Source organism: Aythya ferina (assembly GCF_964211825.1).
Source record: "Aythya ferina genome assembly, chromosome: 26".
Classification (NCBI taxonomy): Eukaryota; Metazoa; Chordata; class Aves; order Anseriformes; family Anatidae; genus Aythya; species Aythya ferina.
In genome coordinates, this window is record NC_140324.1 from 3,362,032 (window position 1) to 3,388,240 (window position 26,209).

At 54.0% G+C, this 26,209-nt stretch overlaps 3 protein-coding genes across 5 annotated transcripts in view; 1 reads left to right on the top strand and 2 right to left on the bottom strand.

The window, feature by feature from the left end:
* Positions 1–4,706, bottom strand: part of SH3GL1 (SH3 domain containing GRB2 like 1, endophilin A2) — a 28,933-nt gene extending 24,227 nt beyond the window's left edge. For all 3 annotated transcript variants that reach the window (XM_084498753.1, XM_084498752.1, XM_084498751.1), the window contains exon 1: positions 4,592–4,706. In XM_084498753.1, coding sequence (XP_084354879.1) covers positions 4,592–4,636 — 45 coding nt within the window. In that variant the 5' untranslated portion in view covers positions 4,637–4,706. The remainder of the gene's footprint in view (positions 1–4,591) is intronic.
* An 847-nt stretch (positions 4,707–5,553) lies between these two features.
* CHAF1A (chromatin assembly factor 1 subunit A) lies at positions 5,554–20,625 on the top strand. The gene is made up of 15 exons (XM_084499143.1): positions 5,554–5,711; positions 6,026–6,076; positions 6,256–7,064; positions 9,341–9,397; positions 11,491–11,732; positions 12,329–12,389; positions 12,961–13,029; positions 13,418–13,641; positions 14,188–14,356; positions 14,553–14,633; positions 14,719–14,808; positions 15,020–15,281; positions 15,875–16,362; positions 18,696–18,789; positions 20,131–20,625. The coding sequence occupies exons 1-15, from the start codon at positions 5,705–5,707 to the stop codon at positions 20,226–20,228; spliced, it is 2,802 nt and encodes a 933-aa protein (XP_084355269.1). The 5' UTR covers positions 5,554–5,704; the 3' UTR covers positions 20,229–20,625.
* Positions 20,626–21,117: 492 nt separating this feature from the next.
* On the bottom strand, positions 21,118–26,109 carry UBXN6 (UBX domain protein 6). Its single transcript, XM_084499144.1, has 11 exons — positions 25,943–26,109; positions 25,623–25,777; positions 24,870–24,931; positions 24,628–24,759; positions 24,270–24,367; positions 23,762–23,837; positions 23,600–23,684; positions 23,157–23,376; positions 22,916–23,046; positions 22,200–22,345; positions 21,118–21,722 (listed from the first exon to the last, which is right to left on the bottom strand). The coding sequence occupies exons 1-11, from the start codon at positions 26,023–26,025 to the stop codon at positions 21,594–21,596; spliced, it is 1,317 nt and encodes a 438-aa protein (XP_084355270.1). The 5' UTR covers positions 26,026–26,109; the 3' UTR covers positions 21,118–21,593.
* Between the last annotated feature and the right edge of the window lie 100 nt (positions 26,110–26,209).

Sequence of the window (26,209 nt, forward strand, 5' to 3'; positions counted from 1 at the left end):
CCTGCCTCCGAGGGACTCTGCTCGCACGTGGCTTGTGTGAAAAAAGGAAAATTCACCAGAATGGCTCCAAAAAAGCACATGGGAGCCCAAAACCGTGCCTCAATGCTGCTCTGCCGGCAGCTCTGGGTGCAGCCCCGACCCCAAAGATCCTGCCCACGTGCGGTCGCGCCCCTGCTGCCCCCACCCAAGGCATGTAGGAAGGCAGAAAAGCCGCCACACGGCACATTTCGGGTCCACCCTCAGCCTTACTGCTTGCTGGAGGCTTCAGGAAGAGCCAGCACGGTGTTTGTGTGCCCCTGCAGAGACTGGTTTTGTCTCAGGGGTTCTGCTCAGCTGTGCTTCAGCTCCCCTTCTCCAGCCAAAACGCTGCAGCAGCAGCACAAAACCTCTCAGCCCGGCCACCCTGCAGCATGTTGGTGATGGGAACGCCACCATCCCACCACAGCTCGAGGCTGTGGCTTCAATCCAGGCTCTGTCACCAGCAGCTGAAGCCCTGGCAGCGGGTGGCTTGAGCTGAAACATCCGTACGAGCCCCCAGCAGGGCAGGAACAACCTCAGGCTGGAGGGCGGGCACGACCCAAACCACCTGCGAAAAGCCAGGGCACCGACAGACAAGCTCTGGTCGAGGAAATGGGCCTCAGCGCGGTTTGTTTTCGGTGGAAGAGGTTATCCTGCAGGCTGCTCAGCCCGTTTCCCTTCCAGCAGGAGCTCCCGTGCCGCGCAGCACGGTTGTGACGCCCGGAGAAACCCAGCTGCGGGCACGGCAGAGGCGCCCCGTGCCGCGAGGGAAAGTCTTGGAGAATGAGAAACCAGAGAGAATGACTTAGCTTAAAAAAAATAACAGAAAGGTGGCCGTTCAAAGGTATAATCTGGGGAAGGGGGAGGGAGGGGGAACAGCTGGAACCACAGCACAAAGCTGCTGCAGAAAGAACTGCACCCAAATAAAGGAAGGCGTGATGCAGCACGGAGGGCAGGTCTCTCCCCTGTCACCAAACTGTCCCAGTGCGTGAGTTTTTTAAGCGGGTGCCATCAAATTGGGGCAGCCCGGCTGGGGCAGCTCTTTGGGGAGCAAGCAATGGGGTGAAGCCGCTCGCTCCTTTGGGGCCGAAACGCCCACTGTGGGTCCGGAGCCCACCCCAGCTCTCCGACCTGGCAGCAAGCAAGCACTCACTGCTTGTGTCCAAAAATATCTTGGGAAGCCTTGAGAGCAGCCATCAAACTCAGGAAAAAGCACGGTATGTCAAGGGCTCGTTAGCTGTAATTAGCGCTCCCCTCTCGGAAAACAGCTTTTGTCTTTTGCACAGGGGGAGGAGGAGGAGGAGGAGGAGGCCGTGCTCTTTGTCTCAGCCCGGGACTCCCCGAGCCCGGGAAGGGAAGAGGATGTGAGCTCACACCGAGCGCTGCCCCGGGCACGAGGAGCAAGGTTTAGGCTCGGGGTGTGCAGGGCATGGTGAGCCCAGCGGTTCCAGGAGGAAGGACACAGCACAAGGGGCAGTGGCCACCAAATGGAGCCCAGGCAGTTCCGCACCAACACGCCAAAGAACTTCTTCCCGGGGAGGGTGCCGGAGCGCTGGGACAGGCTGCCCAGGGAGGCTGGGGGGGCTCCTTCTCTGCAGATCTTCAAGGCCCGTCTGGACGCCTCCCTGGGCAGCCTGCTCTGGGGAACTGCTTTGGCAGGGGGTTGGACCCGGGGAGCTTTCAAGGTCCCTCCCTCCCCACCCCTACAATCCGTGATCCTGTGACCCCGTTGGGGATGACGCAGCGGGAGGAAAGCCTCCTGGAGCCAGTGGGGCAGAGCAGCCCGTGCTGATCCCAGCCCTGCATCCACCGCGTCCACCCCAGGGCTCGTCCCTCGGAGGGGCAGCAGATATCCCGAGGGGCGGCGTGGGCACGTTCCCCTGCCCCGTTTCCCGTTCCTCTGCCCCGTTGCACGCAGCCTGGCCGTGCAGGGAGCGTATCAGGTTACCGTGGTTCACGGGAAGTCTTGCAGGCTTTACATTTTCCACTTGGGGACTCCAGTCGGTGCGTAGCAAACGAAAAGGGTGCGAAGGAAGCCAGCTCTGCGCATTCCTCAGCGGCCAGAGGCAGAGCGGGGCCGGGGGCTCCCACCCAGCTCCCAGCAATGCTGATTCCTTGTTCCTCCCCTGGGAGAACATCTTCCACGGGTCAGCTTCATTTCTGCGTGTTTTCGCCCCGTCCCAGCACCCCAGGGGGTACGGGGAAACCCCAGCCCCTGCTCCGGCCATCCTGGGGGGGCGCGGAGGGGCCGGGAACGCCTCGGTGCTGGCCACGCTCTCCTTCAATTAACAACAGGCGTGGAACAAAATGCGGCGTTTGGGGAAAGATCTTCCACATGTTTGGCTTCGGCAGCATCTAATACCTTCACGGGAGCCAAAAAATAGCTAATCCTCCTTCGCAACTCAGCCAAGGAGCAGCTGAAGAGTGGGACCAGCGGAGGGAAAGGGAAGAAGGGTGAAAAGGGAAAGGAGAGGAGAGGAACACCGAAAAACGGCAGGGCTGGAGCCGGTCACCCCCAGCTCCCAGCCACAGAAGCTGGAAAGCTGAGCTGCCCTCCTGCGTCCCAGCCCCTGGGACGTGAAGAAGGCGGTAGCAGGCTCCAGCCTTCGACACGAGGCCACGCTTTGCTAGATCCTGCAGAGAACTTCGCTTCAGCAGCCGCACTGTGAATATTTCTAGTTCTAAACGACACCGGTTGGGTCAGATTAAATCACCTCCCCAAACCCCACAGAAGGTATTTCACGTGTCAGTGCTCCCCTCGATCGCAGGCGAAGCGCTCAAACCCGGCACGTGCTCAGCAGGCAAGTGGGCCACCAAACCCACGAGCTGGGCTACTGCTCCCCAGCGAGCCGCGCGGGGTTTGGCTTTTCCCTTTCCGTCAAAAAAAAAAAGCAGATCCGTAACAAAAACGCCCACCAACGACCACAGAGGAATTCAGTTTACGGTAATCCCTCTGGAAAGGTCTCGTCGGATGTTTTCGGGAGATGTTTCTGGGCTCAGAGCTGAGCCTTCACCTCCAGCCGCCCTGCTACCACGCGGCGCATCCGCGCCGTCCTCCTCCCGCTTATTTTCAGCACAACCTTCCCCCGTGGAAGTCATAAAGGGGGAAAAAAAAAAAAAAAAGCGATGCAGGGATTTGTTTTCCTGTTGTGCGGAAGGGGGTGGGGAGCGGCTTACGGAATCTATTATTTTGCTTTGCTGGTGAAGCAAAACGCTTTCGCACAAACACGGCCGAGGAAGGAGCCAGCGCACGTCGCGAGGACACTCGGCCCGAGCCGAGCAGGGTTTGGACTTCGAGCCTGGAAAACACAGCTTCTGGCTGGGTCTGGGCCGAATTCGCCCGCCTCAGATGTAAAACAGGGCCACAAAAGCAGCGGCCGGGGGACCCAGAAGAGCGCTTCTACGAAAGCGTCACCGATTCGTGATTTGTTCCAAAAATAAATAAAAAAAAATAAAAAAATAAATCCCAAGTGCTGATTTCTATGGCGTTAGCAGGCACGAGGACGGCCGAGTGCTCGGGGAGGGATGGGGAATTGGGGATTTGCTGTCCCTGCTGCAGCGTTGCGGTCGAGGCGTTGGAGAGCCACGGCTCCGACCTCTCCTTACGGGAAAAAGCGAAGCGGTTTCGCCGGCGCAGGAATTGCCCAGCTGAGCTTTTTCCCCAAACAGCCAGGCCATTTCCTGCACGGGGAGAGCCAGGCTCACAACCCACAAATCCCCGTCCCGATCCAGCTGCAGCTTCCATCGAGGGCCGGGGAACTTCCCGGGGTCGCGCCGCAGCTGCAGCCCGCAGCGATTTCTCCTTCCCGGCCTCATCCTGCCCTCCCGACCCCTTTTAATCCTCTCCCTCCTAACCCCACGGCTCTGCTCGGAGACCCCGAGCGTCGCAGCGCTCCAAGTTCTCCACATTTTGGGATTATGGAGAAAACCTGCAGCTTTCTGGTGGTCTTCGTGAGTGGGTCAAGGCTGTGCTGGGGACGGGTCCTGCCCCGGGGAGGTCGCTCAGCACCTCCCTGCCACCGTCCAGCACCGGATCGAGGACACGGACCCCGCGTCTGGACGGGTCCCCGCTCCCCTCCGTCCCTGCCACCACCCGGGGCTGGGTGCAGGACGCGGACCCGGTGCCCGCAGGGGTCCAGGCTCACGTCCCCGCCACCGACCAGGGCCGGATGGAGGACACGGGGCCCGTGCCCGGTTGGGTCCCGGTGCCAACAGCTCCGATCCTCGGCCCCTTCCAGCACTGTGCGGGGCTCGGGGACGTCTGACGGTGACACCGGGGATGCTGCGGGGACGCACGGGGCCACGCCGGTGGCCGTGCCCTGCCACGGGGGCAGCGACCGGGCAGCACCGAGCACCGGGAGCCCCCCAGGAGCCCCCCAGGAGCCCCCCGGGAGGGGTTGGCGGAGGGCACCGGGCCCCATCCCGGGAGCACCTCACGGGGCTGGGTCCCGGTACCGGGCGGGGGGCACCGAGATTTAACGGGAGGGGGGGAAAACCGAACCGGGGGCGTTGGTGGAGGGGGAAACCGAAAGGGGGGGAGTGGGGGGGGCACGGAGCAGCCCCGGTGCCTCACCTGGCTGGCCTTGTAGAACTGCTTCTTCAGCCCCGCCACCGACATCGCTGCCGCCTCCACCGGACACCGGAGCTGGGCGGCGGGACCCGACGGGCACAGCCCCCACCCCTCCTCCTCCTCCTCCTCCTCCTCCCCCCCCCGGCCTCCGCCGCCGCCGTTTCCGCCGCCAGGAAGCGCCCGCCCCGCTCCCCCCCCACCTCCCCCCCCCTCCGGTGATCCCGCGGCGCCCCCCGGTGGCCCGGCGGAGGTCCTCCAGCATCATAGAGAGGAGGCCTCCGGAGGATAGAGCGCCGCCCCTGCCTGCCCCCCGCTCTATATCGCGATAGGCCGGGCGCTGTCGCGGAGCCGGGGTGGTTTATCGGGTGCGACGCGAAGCGAGGAAACGGCCTCAGGGATAAAAATGGATAAAAATAGATAGAAAATACCCAAAATTTAATAAAAAGCTAAACGGGGACGGGCCCTAACGGAACAGCGCTGTGGCACCGGGGAGCCGCCGCGGCCAGCCCGTGGGGGTCAGGGGCGGCCAGGCCCGGCCCGGCCCCAGCCGCAGCCTCACGGACGGGACCGGGGGGGGGCCTTGGGGCCGCGGGCGGCCCGGTGGGAGGCCGTAGGGCCGACGCCGCGGGCGTGAGGCCTTCGTGTGGCCCCCAGGACTACAACTCCCAGCAGCCCCCGCGGCAGCGCCGCCCGGCCCGCCGCCATTTCGCGCATTGGCCCCGGCCCCGCGGCGGCCCGGCGCGCTGCGCGGCCCCGCCCACCCCCGCGGAACGCGTGCTGCGGCCTCCCCTCCCGCCCCCTCCCCCCGCCTCTCTACCCAATCACCGCCTCTAAACCCTTGGAGCGACAGGCCCGGCGACCAATCAGCGGCGCCGTTGGCGCGGCCCAATGAGGCGGAAAGCTGGCGGCGGGGCGGAGCGGGCGGAAGGGCGGGTCACGTGGGCGCGCTCCGCCTATCAGCGCGCCCAGGCGCGGGGTCGCCCCGGCTCCCGCCAAATACGAGCGGGAGCCGCCGGGGCGGGACCGGACGGGCCGGGGCCGCTCGGGGCCGCTCGGGGCCTCTCGGGGCCGCTCGGCCTCGGCCGCCGCTGCCGGGAAGGGCCGCTCCGCCCCGCCATGGCAGGTAGGGGCCTTCCCGGGGCCACCGGGGCCTTCCCGAGGCCTCCGTGAGGTAACAAAGGAGGCCCCGGGAGCGGGCTCGGGCCCGGCCCAGCCCCGCCGGTGAGGCCTCGGCTGAGGCCCGGCCGCTGCCCCCCCCCCCACTGGGGAGCGCCGGTCCCTGAAGGCCTCAGGGGGTTGTGAGGGGAGGGGGGGGGTTGGGGAGGCTCCGGGCCTCGGGGTCGCCGCTGCCCCGGTTGTGGTGGTGACGGTGGCGGTGGCGGGGGGGGAGGGGGTGCCCGCAGCCTCTCACCGCGCTGTGCTTTTCTCCCCCCGCAGCCATGGAGTGCCGAGACAAAGCCGGCGGCCCCCCGCGGAAGCTGGTGCAAGGTGAGGCTCCGGGAAGCGCAGCCACGAGGCGGGCGGCCCGGCCCGGCACCCCCCCCGGGGGCCATCCCACAGCGCCCCGGTGTGCGGCTGGGGTCCTTCCTTCCCTTTTCTCACCCCCCCTTTCCCCTTCCCCGTAACTCGCACGCCGCGGTTAAAGGGGCGCACATTCTTTGTTTCAGCCCGCCTGCCGTTCAAACGCCTCAACCCTGTGCCGAAGGAGAAGTACGACGCGGAGCACGAGGTCAAGAAGGTGAAGAGCTCGCAAGGTTTCGGCCCGAGCGCGGATCCCGCCGCGGACACGTCGCGCGCCTCCGTGGACAACGTGGAGAACGACTGCCAGCTGAACGAGGACGGGAATTTCGCTCCCCAGCTCGTTAACGGAAAGGGTCCGTTAGATCACTTCATCCAGAAGAACACAAAGGATAGCACAGAGACTGCAGTCGCTACTGACCCTGCAAGTGACTCTAGCCATAGACTGAGCGACGGCCTCGGCTCTGATTCCGAAGCGTCGTCATCCGTAGCTAGAACTAACGGCACGCTAGGAGAAGGAACGAGCGAACTGAGTTGCCCAAATTCCACCCAGAGTAGCCCCACGGACGACTCAGTGGGGACTGGCGCGCAGCGTGAGGCTGCGGCGAGCCAAGAGGAAGAGTTGGTAGCTGGCCTCCAGTCGTGCTCTGGGTTAACGAAGTGCAACGACTTGGAAAACGCCAAGGTTAATCAGGGCAAACTGAAGGATATCATATTTGAGGGGAAGATGCCCGTAGTGCTGCTGGAGGATATTATGACCGCCAGATCCCCCCCGGTCACTTCTCTGGACGGAAGTGTCACGTCAGAGAACGAGACTGCGGAATCGTCCCATGAAGGAGACTCTGTACTCACTAATTCCTCGCTAAGCTCTCCCTCTGTGAGCTCCCCCGAGGCACAGCCTGCTGCAGAACCCAAGAGAAATACCAGTCCTTTAGCTTTCTCCACGCCCCTTAGGAAGGTTGGTCTCTTTTCTCGGGCTCTTTAAAACTGGTTACCCTGCAGCTAGGTCGGATGGCTTCCTGCGATTGCCCTGAGAGGGATGGCTAAGATACAAAGCTTGTGAGCAGCGTGTGGCAGGTGGTGTCTGTAATTAATGATGTAACTGAGTTGCTGCCATTTTGACTCCTTTAAATTGGGTAGCTCTAAGATTTTAGATCTCGCTTGGCTCAGAGCTGCTATGCTCGCACAGCAGGAAGGCAACTTGAAGCTCCATGACAGGTTCACTTCTATAAAGTGGCTGTGAATGCTTGCTGAATGATTTGGTAAATGGGACGGGAGCAGTGTTCAAAGGGTTTTGTCCAACAGGTGATGGCCTCCAGCCTCCAGCCTGTCCTCCCTGAGCTGCTGTAATTACTGTGAGAACGCTCACCCCAGGTAGACTTCAGCACCGGTCTGTGAGCAGGTTTTGTTTCGGTTTAGGGCCTGCCCTCCTAGCAGGAGAGCCCCCCAAGCAGCGTGACTTGGTGCTGGGCTGAAGAGGAGGGCTGTAAAGGCAGCGATACCTGCAGGGCTGGCTGGAGCAGTCCTGACTTGAGCAGTTGGGAAGCGCGGTGAGGATGCAGCTCAGTGAGGATGCAAAGCAGGGATTGCTCCGGTGGGGGCCCAGTGCTCAAACTGGGGAACGGAGCATTCCCAGAGCAGCCGAACCTCACCTGAAGTTAGGCTGGGGGTGGCTGGCAGTCCTGTTTGGTTTCCTCAACCATATAATTAGAGGAAAACCAAGGCAGGGATTCTGGGCTGGGGATTTCAGATGTGGTGCAGGGCAGCCAGTGGCATGGGGAGGCCTCTGTGCTTGGAGGGGGGGATGGCAGGTTGCCTTGCTGCTTGTGCCATCCCCTGAGAACTGCCTTCTGCTGCCTGAAGCCCTTTAAGAAAGATTTTCATCAGCTAGCCCACGGGGATTTGAGGAGAGACTGGACCAGACCCGAGGGAAAACCTCAACGGCCTGGAGGAGGTACCAAGGAGTTAGCTGGGACTTGGAGCTCTCAACGGGCTCGGTCTTCCTTCTGCTGTGCTGATTTTCTCAAGAAGCATTATCTGGTTTTGGGGCTGCTAAAACTTGCAGTCTGACTTCTTGAAAGTGCACACACAAACTCAAGCAGACACAGAATATTTCCAGTACAGCAGAAACAAAAAAAAAAAAGTACTCGATTCCCAGTGTAAGTAGCCTGGCAGTGCAGCCCAGTTTCTGGTTTCTCATGGTGTGAAGCACAACCTGAGATGGCTCACGTGCTGCTTGCCAAAATGGGAAGTGTGCGCATCGATCTGTAGCTGTCTGTCCTCGTCTGGTTGTTTTTCAAGGTGGAAACAGCTTTTGGTAACCAAGAGCTCCTAGTTAAAAGCTCTCTTCCTTCCATCAGATAAGTACAGGATCTCCTGATACAGCTCTGCACCGTGTAAACCTCGACGTCCGAGTATAGAAAACCAAGCTTTTGGTCTGCTTTGGTTTCTTAACCCCAGGGATAAACATTCTACCTTCTGCTGAGAATGGCAGGAGGAAAGGAAGGGGTGGGTGTGAGAAACCAAGCCAGAATCTGCTGAAACAGACTGGCCCAAGACCTAACCTGTCAGCAAACAGCACCGTTTGCTTTTCAGACACCAAGCACCTTTCAGCCTTTTCTTTCTTTATTTTTTTTTCCCCTGTAAATAATGGCTGGAGGTGAAATAACAAGTGTGACCAAGGGGGAACTTCAGGGCTGATGTGGAGGAGTCACAGGGCTATGATTAGGAGGAGATAAAACATGAAAAGTCCTCGTATTCAGGAAATTCTGGCTATATCCTGGCAAGTGTAAGTGGTAGGATCAAGGAGTAAAAAAGAAAGTTGGAGTCAAAGGAACTGACTTTATTTACTGTGCTATAATTAAATGTTATGCTCTCTGTCACGCTCCCATGCTTTGTAGCAGCTGTAGCCTCTGTTTGTTTTCGTGCACGTGGTGTCACACTGCGAGGGGTGCTTCAGGGCTGAGAAACCAGAGGGGTTTGGCTATGCAAAACTCGGTAACATGAGGACTGAATGGAAACTGAAACAGTTAGGCCAAAATGGAAATCGGTGAGATTTGATGCCTGAGCTGTGTTCTGATCCCCTGTACTGAAGGGGTTCTGATGGTGCTGAATATACTGATCGGAAGGAATAAGGTTAGCATCATGCAGGTGAAGCTTGCTGGTCTTCTTAGGAGTTCTAGTGTCGTGAAGGGAGTGACGTGAATCTCTAAAACTTGCATTTTGTGTTTTCAGGTACCTCAGAAATTCCCCAAAAGCTCTGCAGAGAAGGAGAAGCTGAGATTGCAAAGAGTAAGGCCTTTTCACTGACATAGCAAACTAACCTGCTGTGCTTTTGCGTTGAATAGTAAGCCAAGCCCTTTGCGTTTCATTTCGGGCCACTTAAAACCTCTCTTTTCCTGCTTTCCTGACTGATGAATATGGAGGAAGCTTAATGCATGCAGTTAAAGTGCTCAGCGTGTTCCACAGCCCCTTAATGCATACATAACGACGTGTGGGTGGCCTGCGCTGCATTCCTGGGCACTTCAGGAAGATATTAAGGAGCTGGAAATGTTGCTGCCTGCTTGTCAAAATGCTTTTTGAGATTTTTTTTTTTTTTAACAAACCCTTCCAGAGAGAGTAGGTGCAGCCCGCGAGGCGCACAGGCACAGGTGAGACCCTCAGGAGCCTTGGGTTAGGGCTGGTTCCTGCCTCGCCGTCCTCACCCCTCTGCCTCTGAGCCACAAAACCGTTCCTGCTCCTCGTTAAGAAGCGAGGCGAGCGGGCTGCTGCTCTTAGGGCTGCTGAGGAAACTGCTGGGTGTCGCTGCTGGAAGAAGCGCTGAAGCTACAGCCCGGGTTTGCTAGGCAGAAAACCCTGATCCATGAGGCCAAGGTGCTGTAATCATCCTGCTGTCCATTCCTCTTCCAGTCGTGAAGGGCTAAATCTAAAGGAAGCTGCAGCACGCGGAGCTCTCGAGCAGGCAGCTCTGTGTGAGTGGGCTCTGCAGGCTGAGAAGCTGCCTGTTGTTTTCCCTGCAGCCAGCAAAGCCTGGGCTCCTGGCTTGCTCTGATGCTTCTTAGGAAGTGGTTTATAAAGTTGGTCTGTTGCATTTTTTTTATTTCTATTTTCTCTGAGTTCTAAGTGGCTGAGAGTGCTAGGATGCTTGCTTTCCCCCCTGCCCCATATAGAGCTCCAATCTGCAGCGTTCTTCCTCTATTTATGTAACGTGTATTTATATAAATAGCAGCGTGTGAGAGCGTTGAGGATGGAGGCTTTATTGTGCTGGAAAGCAACCCGAGCTGCCAGCCCTGCTGTTAGCTCTTCCCACAGCTACCTGGTGGATTCTCACTGGCTGCCATGACTCAGTTCTGACAAGGACGCTTTTCACAAATAACTGCCAACGTCGTGTCAGCGGCACATTGTGATGCCTTCAGTCCTCTTGGTGCTGCCAAGAAAGCTAAGATGTGAAATAAACAAAAAGAAAGGAGAAATACACCATAAGGACACTCCTGTGTCTGAGCACAGCCACATCCTAGTTTCCTGGTGGAATTACCAAGTAGAGGGAAGCTATTTTTCTCTGTTTTGTCATTTTTAGTAAGCGTGCCACGTTCTCATTTCTATGTTGGATAGACCCATAACGAGGGGCTGCAATGCTGTGCCTGGAAATTTCCGTGTAATCTTCCCCTGGTGTTCCCACAGCACCCCTTAAAAAAGCTCCGAGCCCCTCATGCTGCCTGCTTAGCAGAAACGACCTGCCACGAGTGGCTTTTTGGGTTAGTTTCAAGCCTAATAAAGCAGCTGCACAGCCCAGCGTTTGGAGACTTGCTTTACTGCCCGAGGTCATGAAAAGCAGTCAGAAAATCCTCGCGGGCAGATAACACGATCAGATAAAATTCACTCTTTACATTTATAAATTCGCTCTGAATGTATATGATGGCAGGTGCACGCAGGTAGAAGAGCACGACAGCTTAGCTCACGAGGTGCTTATTTCCAAAATGCTTTTTGGAAACGACCTGCTACATTTTTAGAGTAATAAAAATTCTCTCCTGTGCAACTTTCCCCAATAATACATTGATAATGAAGATGACTCAAGTACGGAGCGAGTACAAAGCGTCCTTTGATGCTTAGAAAGCGAGAATGTCTGTTCTTAGGGGAAGAAGTTAATGCTTTCAGAGAGAGTACGAGATGAGAAGCAGAGGGCTGAGCTGGCTGCAGCAGCAGGTAGCTGTGGTTAATAACACGGCCTAGACGAGCTCGAAACTGTTGCAGGTCAAGCACTGGGGGCAGGAATCCGCTGTAGCATCTCGGCTGAGAAAATTGCATCCTTATTTTTTACTCACGTTTGTCTGCCAGCAGCTCCTGTGCATGAAAAGCACCTGCTTAATGGCTTCTTTCTGCACTAGGACCAGGAGCGTGCCGACAAGCTGCAGAAGCTACAAGCGGAAAGGGAGGAAAAGGGAAGGCTGAAGGAAGAGGCAAAAGCTGCGAAAGAGCGAGCCAAGGAAGAGGCAAAGAAGAAAAAAGAGGAAGAGAAAGAGTTGAAAGAGAAAGAAAGGAGAGAAAAGAAAGAAAAAGAGGAAAAGGAAAAAGCTGAGAAGTTGAGGGTGAAGGAAGAGAAACGCAAGGAGAGGCAGGAAGCTTTAGAGTAAGTGGCGTGGCTTCTACAGGCCGTGGGGAGTAATGTCTAACCATGTGAGCACCTCTGCATGCACACCTTCACTTCCAGGGGCTGTACTGATCAAACAGCAAGGCCCCTTTGTCACGGAATGTATTTTAAGCCATGAAAGACCGTGCCAGAATGTAGGCTCAGCTCTGCTGCGCTGCTTTTTGCTTGCAGCCTGACCTGGGCGTCTGATCTGAAATGGCTGAAAAGAGCTGTCACGCTCCACTGAGTTTTCCCTTCCCGACCAGGCTTGCTCCTGGCTGCCTTTTGCTGGCGCTGGTGGCCTGTCTGTTGAGGAAGTCGCTTGTAACTCCATAAAATAGTAAATAAATGCCTCCTCTTGCTATTGAGGAAGGTTTGAAGCAGCCTAGCTACTCTGTGGCTAAAACAGGTCGATGTTTGCTCGAAAAGGAATGAAGAGAGTCTTGTGCGTTTAACCAAGTGTGGCTCTTGGCTGAATTAACAGATTATCCTCTTGTTTGGTGTGATGTGGTCAAGGTATAGGGCTTGTCACCTCTGCCTCAGTGCAAATAAATGCTTTGTGGTTTGTGACAGTTGAAATGAATTTTATATTTAAGGGCAAAACTTGAAGAGAAGAGAAAGAAAGAAGAGGAGAAACGGTTAAAAGAAGAAGAAAAGGTAAAGGCTTTCTCTCAGCTCCTCTGTTATGGTGAAATGCTGTTAATGGGCTGCCTGGCATCCTGCTGAGCGCTGCTGGGCTGCTCACAATGACTCCCACAGTTACTGCTTTGCTCTCCCAGAAGTTCTCCTAGCAGCAAACCCTGCGTTGGTGCCCCTCACTCGGCCCTGCTGCTTGGGAATGAGCGTGTCCGTTTGGACCTGGTGGTGCTGCTCCACCACTTGCATCGTGCAGGTTTCTTGCCTGTTTTGTTTGTAGGTGTTGGTGTACCTGGTTTATCTGTTCAGTTCTTCCCACATCTGTTTGTTTTTCTTTTTTAATTATTTTTGCTTTTTGTTTTTCCAGTGCCTGTAAGTGAACTCCACCCCTTGTCTTAGTAATGGCACTGGAATCTGTGTAGGTGTGTTACAGAAAGCGATTACTTTTTTATTGAGTTACGGGAGCTGGTAAATAACTGAACTTTGTTTTATACCTCATTAGGTTTGACACTGGGTCATGCTTGAGCTCGCTTTAAATGATAAGGCTGTGTCCTACCTTTGTTCATAGTTTGCATTTTTGTTTTGACTTTAGCGTATTAATGCACAGAAAGCAGAAATCACAAGATTCTTCCAGAAACCAAAGACTCCGCAAGCCCCAAAGGTGAGGTATTTGTATTTTTGTTGGGCATCTTACACATACACTGGTTTCCCTCAGATCTGTCTCTTGGACCTTCTTTGGTGGACAAAGCATTAGTATTTCTTGCTTCCTAATTTCAGAAACATCAAGGGTTTAAAAAAGGTCTGTGACCAGAGCAGAGACGGCAAGAGAATTTTGTTGTTGCTTTAGTAAAAATCTTAACTTTGTCTTCTGCTGCGTTGGCTGTGAAGACCTAAATTTACTTGAGAAGATTTGTTGGAGTCTGTTGGAAGGGCTTAAGTTCTCAGTCAAACATCAGTAAACTGGTATTTTAGACTCGTGAATGTTTTATCTGTTGGTACTACAGCTTCTCAGGTGTTCAGACCCTAACAATCCCCACTTACTCTTTCAGATTCTTGCTGGCTCTTGTGGAAAGTTTGCTCCGTTCGAAATTAAGGAGAACATGGTCTTAGCTCCCCTCTGTCGTATTGCCCTCGATTCAGACCTCTTAGAACAGCTGGATCAGCTCCTGCGCGCACAGAATAGCGAAGGCTCTTTCTTGAGAGACCTAAAGTGTCGCAAACCTCGTAAAACTGGACCTACTTTTGTCAATAACAGTACTGACATAGTAAACAGGTTAGTCTGGCTTGGGGCTTTTCTTCGCTTTTATGTCATGAACGGGAGATTGCTTTCAAAGTAGTTTTATACTGATATTAGAGATGCAGTTTTTCTCCTGACACTTGTTTTGTCTGAGATTTATTTTCCTGGGCAGAGCGTGTTCTAATGGAGATCTCCTTCGTTCTATATAATGCTTCTCCAATCGTTATTTACAGGAAATCTCATGTTTCAGGCAGCTCTGTTTTGGCACTGGACACTACTTGCCTTACTGGTGGATACTTTTAATACTTGCATAGTATTAAAAAGTAAACAGAGAGCCAAGGCAGAGCTGCTCTTGCACATAGTGTCGTGGTTAAGGAGGGAGGGAGCTTGTCTGGAACTCCTGTTCTTGCAAGCCAGCTGTGAGTGCCTGTTCTGATGAGCTCAGGCCCTGGGTTGGGGTCCTGGCTGAGCTGAAACTTTCTGAAAGCTATTTCCTCGAGCAGCAGGGAGCGTTTTCTTTTCTTAAAGCTTTTACTTGAGGGGCATTCTGTAAGTACTGAAGCTGGTCTTTTGCTTTAACAGCGATGTGGTGGTAGTGGCTAACTGCAAAACAGATGCTGTTCCTGAAAGGGGGAAGTTTGGTAGAATGAAACTTCTGCAGTTCTGTGAGAATCACCGTCCTGCGTACTGGGGCACTTGGAACAAGAGAACCACTATGATCCGTCCCAGGAATCCTTGGTCAAAGGACTGCGTGAGTATCCTACAGGCAGCATAGTCAGGTTCTTTTCTTCCTTTATGCTCTTGAAGTGAATATCTGGTGTTCGAGTCCACCTTTTGTCTGGGATTTCTGATCCACTTGTGTGTTCCCTCTTGCTATTGAGTTTTGGAGCTTCTCGCATCGTACTCTCAGACTCACAGAAGCGGCATTTTGGTGGGTTTTATTCCAGAAACTACTGGACTACGAAGTAGATAGCGATGAAGAGTGGGAGGAGGAGGAACCTGGAGAAAGCCTTTCCCATAGCGAAGGGGTAAGGTTTCTGTGTGATGGAAAAAGGTTTTGGGGAACAACTGCAGTTGTCAGTATGGCTTCTAAAAAGCAAAGTTTATTTTTAGGATGATGAAGAGGAGGGAGAGGATGAAGATGATGACGATGGCTTTTTTGTACCCCATGGGTACCTATCTGAAGATGAAGGAGTGACAGAAGTAAGTGAGCTGGTTGTCACTGGGCTTCCATCTATGCCTCCAGTGTAAAACACGTTAAATATTGACGTGTAGGCAGGGACGCCACTCATCTCTGGTCTGCACGAGCAGACTTGTGTAACTTGGGGAGCACGCCACAAATACTGGGTTTTAAAGAACCTTTTTTTTCTTTCTGGGGTGGTTGTATCACGTTCTCTCTCACCTGTGGCTTTAGGAGTGTGATCCAGAGAATCAGAAGGTCCGTCAAAAGCTGAAAGCAAAGGAGTGGGACGAGCTGATGGCCAAGGGGAAGAGGTTTCATGTTCTACAGCCTGTGAAAATTGGCTGCGTCTGGGAAAGCGCAGAGAACGACAGCAGCACAAATGCAGACCTGAAGGTTCTCCAGCAGTTCACGGCGTGTATCCTGGATTTACCCGTCGCAGAGGAAGACCAGCAGATACAAAAATGTAGCAAAAAAAGAGCGAAAGATCAACAAAGTAAGACATAAAGGGCTAAGTAATTGCATTTATGCGCTGCTGTGCTCTGCTTTAGAGATGATGGATTTCTGTTTCAAGTGACAGTGTCAGGGTGACCTGCTCGTGACATGTTTGAAATTGAAACAAGCTCTGTGAGATCTCTTGAAAATTAGTTTTCTGTCATGGCACCCCGCAGGGCTTTAGTCACTCCTCCAAAACCTCTTCCTTCAGATAATCAAGCAAACAAAGCCAACAAGACTTTGGTAAGCTTGCATTTAGGATCAGTTACTGGAAGTGCTTGAGCCCACTTACCTGTGGATCCTTCCGGGAGAGAGGATTTGGTTCATGAGACACCTTCCAGTCCTGTGTGTAGTTAACGTGAGGATGCAAATGATTTATGAAAAGGCTGGAAGAGGGGTTGGGACTTTGACTTTTGGGTCGCTGTTGTTGAGGTTGACTTGTCTGTATCAGGTTCAGCTTCTGTTACAATCCCATATCTGAAATCTCAACCTATTTCTCTTCTTCCCTGTGTGTGCACGGATGGGTTTTGTCAGCCTGGCTTTTTTTGTCCTTTGAGTCTTCCCCACAACCTTTCTGCAACCTTTTCCTTGCAGTCCTCGGCCAGCTGCTGCCGTTGCTCCACGGGAACGTGAACGGGAGCAAAGTGATCATCCAGGAGTTCCAGGAGTGCTGCCGCCAAGGACTGTTCAGCGACGTGACCGCAGCGGCCGACGGCGGCGACACCAGCCCCGTGAGCCCCCACGCGTCCCGGCCGCAGACGCCCGTGGGGGAGGACAGCGGTGTCCCCTCCAAAGCCAGGCTAAAGAGAATCATTTCCGAGAACTCTGTGTACGAGAAGAGACCCGAGTACAGGATGTGCTGGTACGTCCACTCGGAGGTGCTGAAGAGTTTTGCTCAGGAGCACCTCCCCGTCCCTTGCCAGTGGAACTACGTCACCCAAGTCCCTGCTTCGGGGAGGGAGGACAGTGGCAGCGCGCCGGGCACGGCGCTCCTGCAGACCCCGCCTGTGCCCGTGAAGAGGAAGTCCACTGGAAGCATGTGCATCACGAAATTCATGAAAAGGCCCCGGGGTGCTGAACAGGTGAGCTGCTTTGGCAACGCCCTCCCCTGACAAAAAAAAAAAAGCAGTGGGAACGTGGCTGTGCATCCTCAGTAGGTGAGCGTTCCGGCGTGTTGCCTAGCTTGGCCTAGAGCTGCCATCAGAATCAAAATATTGAGCCCTAGAAACCACGCTTCAGGCAGAAAGACCCAATTTGTGGGGAAAGAATGGAATTGGGCACCTCTAAAGAGGTGGCTTTCTTTTCTTGCCCTGTAGCTTGGCCTGTTCCCTTTGGAACATTGCTCTCCTGCTGTTCTACTTTCTGCTGTTTGGCAGCGATCGCTTCCAAGCCGTGAATAGTTGGAGCGTCTGCTCGGCCGTGCTTTTACAGCTGGCTGCAATTTGTGTGCAGGTTTTTGTGTGTGTTTGGCTGCTAGATGTGCAGCCGGGGCTGCTGGCTTGCATCGGTTGCGTGTGTACCGATGAAACGTGGTTCCTAGGTGCTGCAGCTCAACCCTGGACAGTCTGTGAAGTCTCATCGTGCATAAAGCTGGATTTCAAGAGCTGGTTTTTAAAAAAAAACAAATGAAATAAATCACAGGAACCAAATGAGATGGATTTGGAGCCGTTGCTCTTCCAGCTCTGAGCTTTGTTTTGCCCTTCCTGCTGTGGTTGCCCAAAAAAGCAGAGGTGAACGCACAGCATTAAGAGCTTAATTATCCAAAAGATTGATTGAGAAGTGTGTGATCGCTGCTTTAGCTGTGTGATTCTCTGTCATGCTCTTAAGACTGAGGCTTTGGATCCTGAAGCCTGGTATTAGCAACTGGTAGCCTCCAAACCTCCAGGCAGGACTGGTTTGCACTCTTCAGTGGATTTATTCATAATCCCCTGTGGACAAGGGTGAGAAAAGCCTCACACGAGGCTTTGCATGCTTTTCTTTCCCACTTTATTCTTAATTTCTTTGGCTCTTGTACTGAAGAAGCTCTGCAGTCAAGGACAAGCACTGATAGGGATCAGAGATTTGCGAGAAACTGTTCAGCCCCCGAACTCCATCTGCTTGGGTTTTTTCATATGCACTAAATAAAGGCAGAGATTTAAAGAAAAAAAAAAACAAAAAAAGCTGCTTGGCACCCACTGGAGATTCTGCTCATAACAAATTGAGCAGAAATAGCGAAACAAAGGTTTTTTAAAAGGTTTTTAGTGGAGTTGCACCGTTGGCCTGAATTCTTCAAAGCTCTCAGAAGCACCTCAGTTGCCCTCGTGAGGTGTGGTGCAGCGCAGCTCAGAGACAAGGTGGCAGGCTCCTGGAAGCCTCTCGTGCCCTGTGCCTAAATCAGCGCAGGTGCTGAGCTCCCGTTCTGCCTGGTGGAGAAACTGGGGAACCTGACAGCCTCGACCTGCCAATTGTTCTCATCCGTGGCACCTAGAACTCTGCTGTGAAGCTCACTCCAGGGCTTTTGTAAGTGAAGGTGCTCTTACATAAGCTGCAGAGAAAGAAAAGCTCCTTCAAGTGGGCAATACCTACACGTGTGTAGGAGGGGAATGCTGAATCTGAGAAGTGTGACTTCAGGGACAGCTGTAAACTTAAAAATTTCTGGTCGGGAATTAGATGGGCTTTAAGGTCCCTCCTAATAAGGTCCCTTCTAACCCAGACCATTCTGAGATTCTATAAAATTGTGTGGATAGGGACCAAAGTCTATCTCAGACTTCCATTCCATGGTTCCAATTAAAGGAGAAAAAAAGGGAGAAAAAAAAAACAACTTGGAGCTGTTCAATGCTGGGCAGCTTCAGTTTGTGTTTCTCCTTGCATTCTTTTTTTTTTCTTTCTGATTCAAAATGAGTGGTTTGTGCTGCTCCCAAGATAGGGTCACCCAGGGAAGAACTGTCATCCCCCCCGAATAGAAGCTGGCTGTCCAAGATGAAAAGTCAGGGGAGAGAACGAGCTTACATTTGACAGGCAGAAGTCCCTTTCCATCTCCAGAAGCAAAAACAGCATCAAAAGAAATCAGGAGAGGGGGAGAGAAAAAAAAAAAAAAAAGGACAAAACAAAACGGAGTTGGGTTTTAATTGAGGTTTGAACTGGCTTTCAGATGTGTGGGCTGCTCCCTGTAACAGGGGAACATCTCGGAGCAGAAGCTTGGCGTGCTCCCCGCTCTGTGTGCCATCACAGACTAAGCCCTTTACCACAGGGCAATGTGCTGAAGCCAGGGGTTGCTTTTTTTACTCTTTTTTTGTTCCTTACAGTGATTCCTGCCTGCTCAGTGGCCGTGAGGAGTGACCACTGCAGTTCTACTCGGCGCTGGCTGTGCTGGATCTCGTGCTGGTGCTGTCGGCTCGCTGTCACACCCCTGATACCTTTGTTTTTTTTCTTTTAGGCTGAAGCTATGGACATGGATGGATTTCAGGCGGACACTGAGGAAGATGAGGATGACGACGACTGCATAATCGTGGATGTACAGCCAGGCAAAGGTGGGAAAATCATTGACAGCAGTCTCTTGGCAGGCAATCACTCCCAGAAGGGAGAGCACAGTGGAGCAGGATCCGTAGCTAAACCTGGTGCTGGTTTGCTGCCACAGTTTCAGCAAGCTTTGTGCTCTTCCCTATAGATGTTTTATTCAGGATATTTTTGTCCTTTTTGTGATGTATTCTAGATGCTTCTTTGATTTTCGTGCTTTGCTCTAAGCTGCTCTTGCCCTTTTTCCTTTCTCCCTCCAAACGACTAAGCAAAGTGCTCGTGAATAGCCATCACCTGCCAGCGTTGCTGTTTGTTTCTGATAGGAAAAGTGAACGTTGGGGTCGGTATAAGCAGATCCACTTAATATTGGTAACTGCTGCTGAGAAGGGCTGGTCTCTGGGGCTTGCACGCTCAGTTCAGCGCTCTTCCAGGACTGACAAGGTTTGGAGTGTAGCTTTGCTGCCTTCTTGAAGTCTTAAGTGCATGCTGAAGTGTCTGTTCTGAAGGAAATAACATCGGCTAATAACCAAGCTCTCAGATGTTTGACACATGAGCGCTCTGATTACCACTGTGCAGCTTTGTGGTAGAACCTAAGCAGTTGTTTATATTTGTGTCCCAGTTATCTCTTGGAAAAGGGTTTTCAAAAGCTCTCCTGCTATAGTGTGTCCTTTCAGGCTACGGATTCAGAAACAGTGGGATGAGGAAATGGAGCGGCTCCTTTCATCTCAGCGAGGCTTTAGATATGTGTACTTGATCATACAGATCAATGGCTTAACACAAACCACATGCAGCTCCTCTAAATCACTTTTAAAACCTCCGAGCTCCTTCTTACAGCTCCACAATAGCTCGTTCACAGTGCTACTCGCACAACCTGAATTAAGGAAAGTGCTGGGTTTTGTGTTGGGCAGCTCCTCTAATTGATAGATAAGGACCTGTGCATATTCCCAGAGTATTAAATTCTCGAGTGTTTGACCCATTCTAGACACACCTTGGGTCTCCTTTCTGTCTGAGCTGGTGTTGGATCCGTCCTCTCCCTTCCCTCACAGACAATACAGCTGTGTGGCAAGAAGCTTCTCATTTAATCTTAAGCTGCTTTTGCTTATTCCATGACTGCAGTGGGGGGAAAGCCTCCCTGCAGGCTGGCAGCTTCTTGTTCTGAAGGCTCTGGTGCTGGTCGGTAGCAGCTCTGCCTGGTTCTAAAGCACTAAAAAGATCTTTTTTAGGATCCAAGTAATCTTACTCTGCACTGGTGTCACCCAGTGCTGAAACAGCAAGCATGTATGCACGGCAGTAATCAAATTTTGCTGGTTTAATGAGGATTTTGTCTAAAAACCAAAACATTTTCTACTTTGCAGATTCTACGTTGGCAGTTACTGAAACAGCTTCAGCACCCAGTGGCACAGCTGCCCCTCCTCAGGACGCCGGCACGGTCAGCCCACCTAATACAGTTTGAGACTTAAATGCCTACTAACTTCTCTGTATGTATGTAGAATTACTTAGGAAATTTTAAACCTTGTGTATCTTCGACCAAGATACTTGAAAGTATTCCATATTTCTTGTAAAGAGAAGACAGCACTTTGTTCTGCTTCAGACCAGATGGAAGCTTAAATTTTTAGCTCTAGTTTTTAGCTTAAAAATATTGCATATTAATCTGTCCTTAATAAAGCATTATTGAAATTTTGATACTTCTTTGTAATGGAAGGTATCTAAGTTATCTCTAAAACTAGTGGAGGGGGTTTTAAACTAAGCTTATTGTGATGCCTCTGGGGAATTTCTCTGTTCATAATGTTGTATAGCATGCCCGTGGGTATAAATGATGTACAATTATATTTGAATTTATGCTCTCTCTATTATCCTGTTTGTGGTCTTACTTGCTCCAGGGAACAGCAGCAGGCTTTACCTCTGGAAAAGAAAGAACCTGCGAGCTGCTTCTCCTGTTCTGTGACAACCTGGCATGTAATACCAGGCTTGCTGCCAGCTTACTGCTCTCCTGTACCCATCACAAGTTGTATGTGTATATAAAAGCTGGTTTCTACCCCACAGAAGAACTTAAAATTTAAGCATAAAGGAATGAACTAGCAGCAGACTTGCTAATGAATGTAACAACGTTCCTGTGTTGTTTTTAATTTCTGGTAAGGGTTGTGAGTCGGTGAATGAGTTCCCTAAATAGCAGCATAAAGAGCTCCTGATGTTTTAGCCTCCCAGGCTGCCCCTTGTTCTGGCTGCAGGTGCCCCAAAGCAAGAAGGTGAGGGAGAGGTGTGATGCCACAGCACGTGGTGATCACCTCTGAAAGGCAAAGGTGTGAGAGCAGCACGGTTCAAAGAACTCTAAACCAAGCGCAGTCTTTAAATATTCCATTTAATTAGGCTAAACAACTTTATCTAAATATACTCTCTCCAATAGGAGTTACAGTGCACACAGAAGCAAAAGGAAAAGCTGAAGCCTAAGCCCAGGCCCAGAGCCAGGCTCGCTCAGTTGGGATCCAGCCTTGTATCCACCCCTGCTCCCTCCGCCAAGGGAGGGAAGTGGTGCTTCATCTGGGAACCACCTCGAGCAGTCACAGCTGGAATTTGGTCTCTAAAACCACCGAGAGCAGTCCTGGAAGTGTTTTACTGGGCATGACTGCCTTAGTGTTTGGTTACTGAGCTGGGAAGGTGACTGCAAGGTTGGGTAAACTGGCGCAATCTCTAGCCTCCCACTCTGCAGAGCTAAACCCCAGCCAGTTCGGAGGTCGCACAGCTGGAAGCTCCACCAGTCTGTATGGGAACAGAAGGGAACAGGCTGAAGCCACTGTCACTGCATCCATTCCCCTTTATTTCAAGACAGTGTCTGGACCCTAGAGAGAAGTTCTGGCTTCAGGGGGCTGGCTGGCTGCTCCTGGCCTGATGCCTGGATGTCCGACATGACCGCTGTGTCCCACACCAGGGTCAGGAGGGCTGAGGGCACCTGGAACAGAGAAGAGAGCATTACTGAGCTCCTCTAGTGCCGTGCTTTAACCTCCTCCTACCATGCTGTGCATGTTCAGAGCTGGAAAAAAAACTTAGTGGGAGCACTTCAACCAAAAAGGAGGAGTGGGGATGGGCAGGAAGCTCCCCAGGGGACACCACTGGTGGAAGCTTTATGCTAGAGCTGTGCTTGGCTCGTAATTTGTGCCATCCTGACTGGCAGTTGATGCTTCTGATCTAACTGCTAGCAATTACTGCAGCCTGCACTTCCTACAAAGAGTTCGGTCCCCAAAATTCCTTCCCCATCAGCACCTGAGCCTTGGTGCAATGACTTGATTGAGCTTAGAAAGAAAGGGCCAGGGCACGACTGTCCTGAAAGCATAAGACAAATCCTAAATTATAAGCAAGAGCTGACCCTGACAACGCGGGTTCTGTTGTCCCGTGAAGGCCCCCATGCAAGGTGCTGGCTCTTACTCACCAGCCCACACTCATTGAAGGCCAAGTTCTCGTCAGTCACTTTGAGACCTCCGGGTCCCAGGAGCTCAAAGGGCAGCCAGTCATCTCTGAGGGCTTCTCTCACAAAGCTGTAGAGCACAGATACGGGTTCTCTTGCATAAAAAGTCCCTGCCATGAGAAAATGAGGTGTGAGATACTGAAAGAGGCCCTGGCATTTACCAAATGGAGCCTTTTGTGGGAGGTTTCACAGGGCTCTGGTACTGCTAACTCCATGAACTGCCTCAGTGGCATAAAACCAGCCTGATTTAACTGAAGTATAAAAGTAGAATTCCCAAAGAAAAATGTTACTTCCATTGCTGCAAACCCCTGCCAGGCTGTAACAAAGAAGCAGCCAAGCCTGAAATTATTTCTGGAGTTCTGTTACAAAACATGAAGAGGATTTATGCTGTTGTAGAGCCTGACACGGCACAGGCAGCCCCATGCTGGCTCCTCTAACAAACTGATCTAAGAAGTCCAGCTTGCTAGCAGCAGCCCGGGCAGAGCTCATTTAATTGACAAAGCCTCCAGATTCCTCCCTCTGTCAGCCCTGCCTTGCGGTGCCAGCCCCGGGCAGGCGGAGGGCTCAGAGCTGGGAAGAATCATTACAGAAGTGTTACCCCACCCCGCTTCTGCTGCTTTATTCCATCGCTGATTATTGAAGCTCTTGGGCTAGGAGAGAAAGGGCAAGAAGCCCTTTACCTTGCAGGATGTATCCGTCAGGAAACCTGACCCGCAGCAGGGTGTAGTTGTACTTCCGCATCTCCCTTTGCTCTTCTTTCTCTCGCATGGCTCGCGTCCTCAGCATCGCAGCCTTCTCCACCGCCTCTGTCCTTTAGATATTTAGACATAAAGTGGTTTTCAGCCCAAAGGAGGGGTGTGAGGTCGTTAGCTGGCACCGCACGCCCCCTGGGTAGCGGGGTCTCCCCTCCAGCCTACTCACCGGAGCCGCTGCTCGCGCTTTATCTCCTCTGCAGTGAGGTTGAAGAAGTCATCCGGCAGCTCAAAGCGAGCAGCCTCAGGCGAGGGTTTAAAGACGCAGAGCTGGCGATCCAGCTGCGGCCGCACCGGCTCCGAGCTCAGAAGTTGCTCTTTGTAGTCCTTGAGGTCTTCCAAGCGGGTCAGCATCTCTTCCTTCAGCACGTAGTACTCCTCTGTGGCCTCTGCAACCCAAAGCACAGGGCTCAAATGTCCCGGCCTTCACTTGAAGCATGGAAGGATCTCCAGAAAACACAGTTTTGACTTGTCAGGGAGAAGACAGGGTGAGGGGCTGTCAATGTGACCGCCTTGGAGCGTGGAGCTCTTGGAGCAGCCGAAGCTGGCTGCCCCTGAGCAGTGGGACAGCCCAAACTGCTCACCCCAGCAGAACACACGTAAATGGCTTGCCTTGTCCTGGAACAGGCAGCGTTCTCGTCTCAAACCCAACAGCCTGGAAAAAGTTGTGTGCCCCTTCCAGGCAGTTTATCCTTTCCTGGAAGAAAAGGGAAGGATGAAATGCGCTCTGCTCCAAGCCCCTCGGCAGGGCAGCTGCAGGAGCCGCGGTCTCACCTGGAACACTTTGTTCTGCAGTTTGATTTTCCGGTACTTCTCCTCCTCTGGATGGAGGTAGATGTTGTCCAGGTACCTGTGGGAAGAGGAATGGAATTCATGGATCAAAGCAGGCACTTCAGGATGTGCTGCCCCAAGGAGCAAAGGTCACATGGAAGGAGACAGCTCAGAGTGTTTTCTCACAGATCTGAGCTGAAAGAAAGTAAGAAGATGAAAGAAAGTGAAAATGAAGAAAGAAAACGATGAAAGAAACTGAAATGAAGTGAAAGAAAGTAAAATGATGTGCTTTGTGCCCCAGCCAGGCAGCAGACAGGGGCGGCTGATCTCAGCCAGCAGCTCCCAAACCTCCTGAACCACGGCAGCCGCTGGGACCGGCTCAGAAGCTGACCTCCTGTCACCTGCCAGCACCCCCTGCCTCAAATGGTTCAAGCATTTGGGTTTGGTTTCCTTCAGACTCTGCATTTCCTTGCCGGGGGGGACGAGCAGCCTGCGCCCACCCCCTACTCACTTGGCCATGGTCTCCACGCCCACGCGGACTTTCTCCCGGTCCTTGTTGAAGGTGTGAATCTCCAGGATGGAGGCGGCCACGGGGTCGGTGGAAGAATACTGCGGGACAAGGAGAGCAGCTGGTCACAGGGGAGCTGACGTGCGTGGCTCAGAGCTCCTCGCCTCAGCATTTGCAGCACATCAAAGGCACGAGGAGCATTTTAAGTCAACGCCTGAAGGGAGCTGCCCTCCTGGGAGACAGCACAGGGGGGAGCTTTACGAGGCAGAGGGTTCGAGGTCACTGCTGCGCTGCTCGGGGAGATCCATGCCACAGAACGGGTTTAAAGGGGAAGGAGGGAGAGGCGTGCAGTGGTGCTCACCAGCTGGATGGCTTCCCGCATGTGCTTCTCTTTCTGGTCTCTCCTTACAACCGCGCCCGTCAAGGGACAGGTGAAATAGACCCCCGAAACCGAGGGTCTGGCTGCCGCTTGGGTGTCGGGGAATGCTGGGTCCTGAAAGAGACCAAACCATACCTGAAGGGAAGAAGGAGGCTTTGCTGTTTGTTTCGGCACATCAGCGCTCCCAGTCTGATGCAGTTTGGGAGCAGCAGCCCGCCTCCTACCTCTTTGTCAGCAGAGATTCCTTTCTCACTCGCAGCTGCCTCAGCCATGAGCTCCTTTCTCACTAGAAGAAACAAATCCCGGTTACAGGGGCGGGGGCACAGACCCTGAGTGGTTCAGCAGCGAGCTCTGTGCTCCGCAGCTTTGCCCCAGGGATGCTGACGCTCCTGTGGGCGCTGTGCTCCTGGCCCAGGAACGCACACCCGTGTGTGACCCCATTTCTGAGAGGTTTGTCATCAGCCCCAGCAGCCAGCTGCACTGCCCAGCTAGCCCTGCCTGCCTGGGGATCCCTCTCCAGACCAGGAGAGGCCGAGCTCAGCTCACCGAACTGTAGGGGCTGGCAGGGCCCTCAGAGCTCCCCGGGCCCAACCCCCTGCCAAAGCAGTTCCCCAGAGCAGGCTGCCCAGGGAGGCGTCCAGACGGGCCTTGAAGATCTGCAGAGAAGGAGCCCCCCCAGCCTCCCTGGGCAGCCTGTCCCAGCGCTCCGGCACCCTCCCCGGGAAGAAGTTCTTTGGCGTGTTGGTGCGGAACTGCCTGGGCTCCATTTGGTGGCCACTGCCCCTTGTGCTGCGACCACCGAGAACAGCCTGGCTCCGTCCTGCCCTCACCCTGACACCTTTCCACACACCAATAAGGCCACCCCTCAGCCTCCTGTCCCCCAGCTCCCCCACCCTGTCCCGGTGGCACCGTCGCTCCCCTCCCTCCACCACCCCCGTGGGCCCTCCCGATCCGCCCCGAGCCCGGTGCCCCCCTACCCTGGTTCCTGATGGCCTCCTGCGACGAGGGCGGCTTGGCCTTGCCCTTCAGCTCCATGCGGGCCAGCGCCGCCGCCGCCGCCATCTGCGCCTCGTCGGTGGGGCCCTGCCGGGGCCTCGGCGCCGCCTCCGCCTTCGGCTTCTCCTTGGGGGCGCTGCGGGAGGGCCGGGGCCGCTTGGGGGCAGCTCCGGTACCCCCCCCGTTCACCCCCCCCCCCCACCGCCCCCCTCCGTGCCCGGTACCGGCCCGGCCTCACCTCGCCCCCTCCCCACCCCCCTCCGGTACCGGCCCGGTCCCCACAGCCCCCGCGCCCAGTTACCGGGACGGTTCCGACAGCTTCTGGCCCGGCCCCGCGCTCTTGAACTTGAGGTCGACCTTGATCTCCTGGAAGAATTTCCGCATGGCGCCGGGCCCCGGCGGCGGGCCGGGAGCCTACCGGCCGCCTCACCCGCCCGCTTCCGCCCCGCTCTGCTCGCTTCCGCCGGAAGCGGCGGGGTCGCCGCTCTAGCCCGCCGTCTCTATGGGTGGCGAGCGCGGTCCTCCAAGCGCCGCCCCCTCCCCACCGTGGAGGTCCCGGTGCCCCCCC

Excerpts from the sequence above, each read along its gene's own strand:
- UBXN6 (XM_084499144.1), bottom strand. The coding sequence starts at position 26,025 with ATGCGGAAATTCTTCCAGGAGATCAAGGTCGACCTCAAGTTCAAGAGC. Across the intron at positions 24,760-24,869 it reads GAATCTCTGCTGACAAAGAG|GACCCAGCATTCCCCGACAC; the intron begins GTAGGAGGCGGG and ends GGTCTCTTTCAG. Across the intron at positions 23,685-23,761 it reads TGCAGAACAAAGTGTTCCAG|GAAAGGATAAACTGCCTGGA; the intron begins GTGAGACCGCGG and ends CTTTTCTTCCAG.
- CHAF1A (XM_084499143.1), top strand. Across the intron at positions 13,642-14,187 it reads AGTACTGACATAGTAAACAG|CGATGTGGTGGTAGTGGCTA; the intron begins GTTAGTCTGGCT and ends TTGCTTTAACAG. Across the intron at positions 15,282-15,874 it reads AAGAGCGAAAGATCAACAAA|TCCTCGGCCAGCTGCTGCCG; the intron begins GTAAGACATAAA and ends TTTTCCTTGCAG.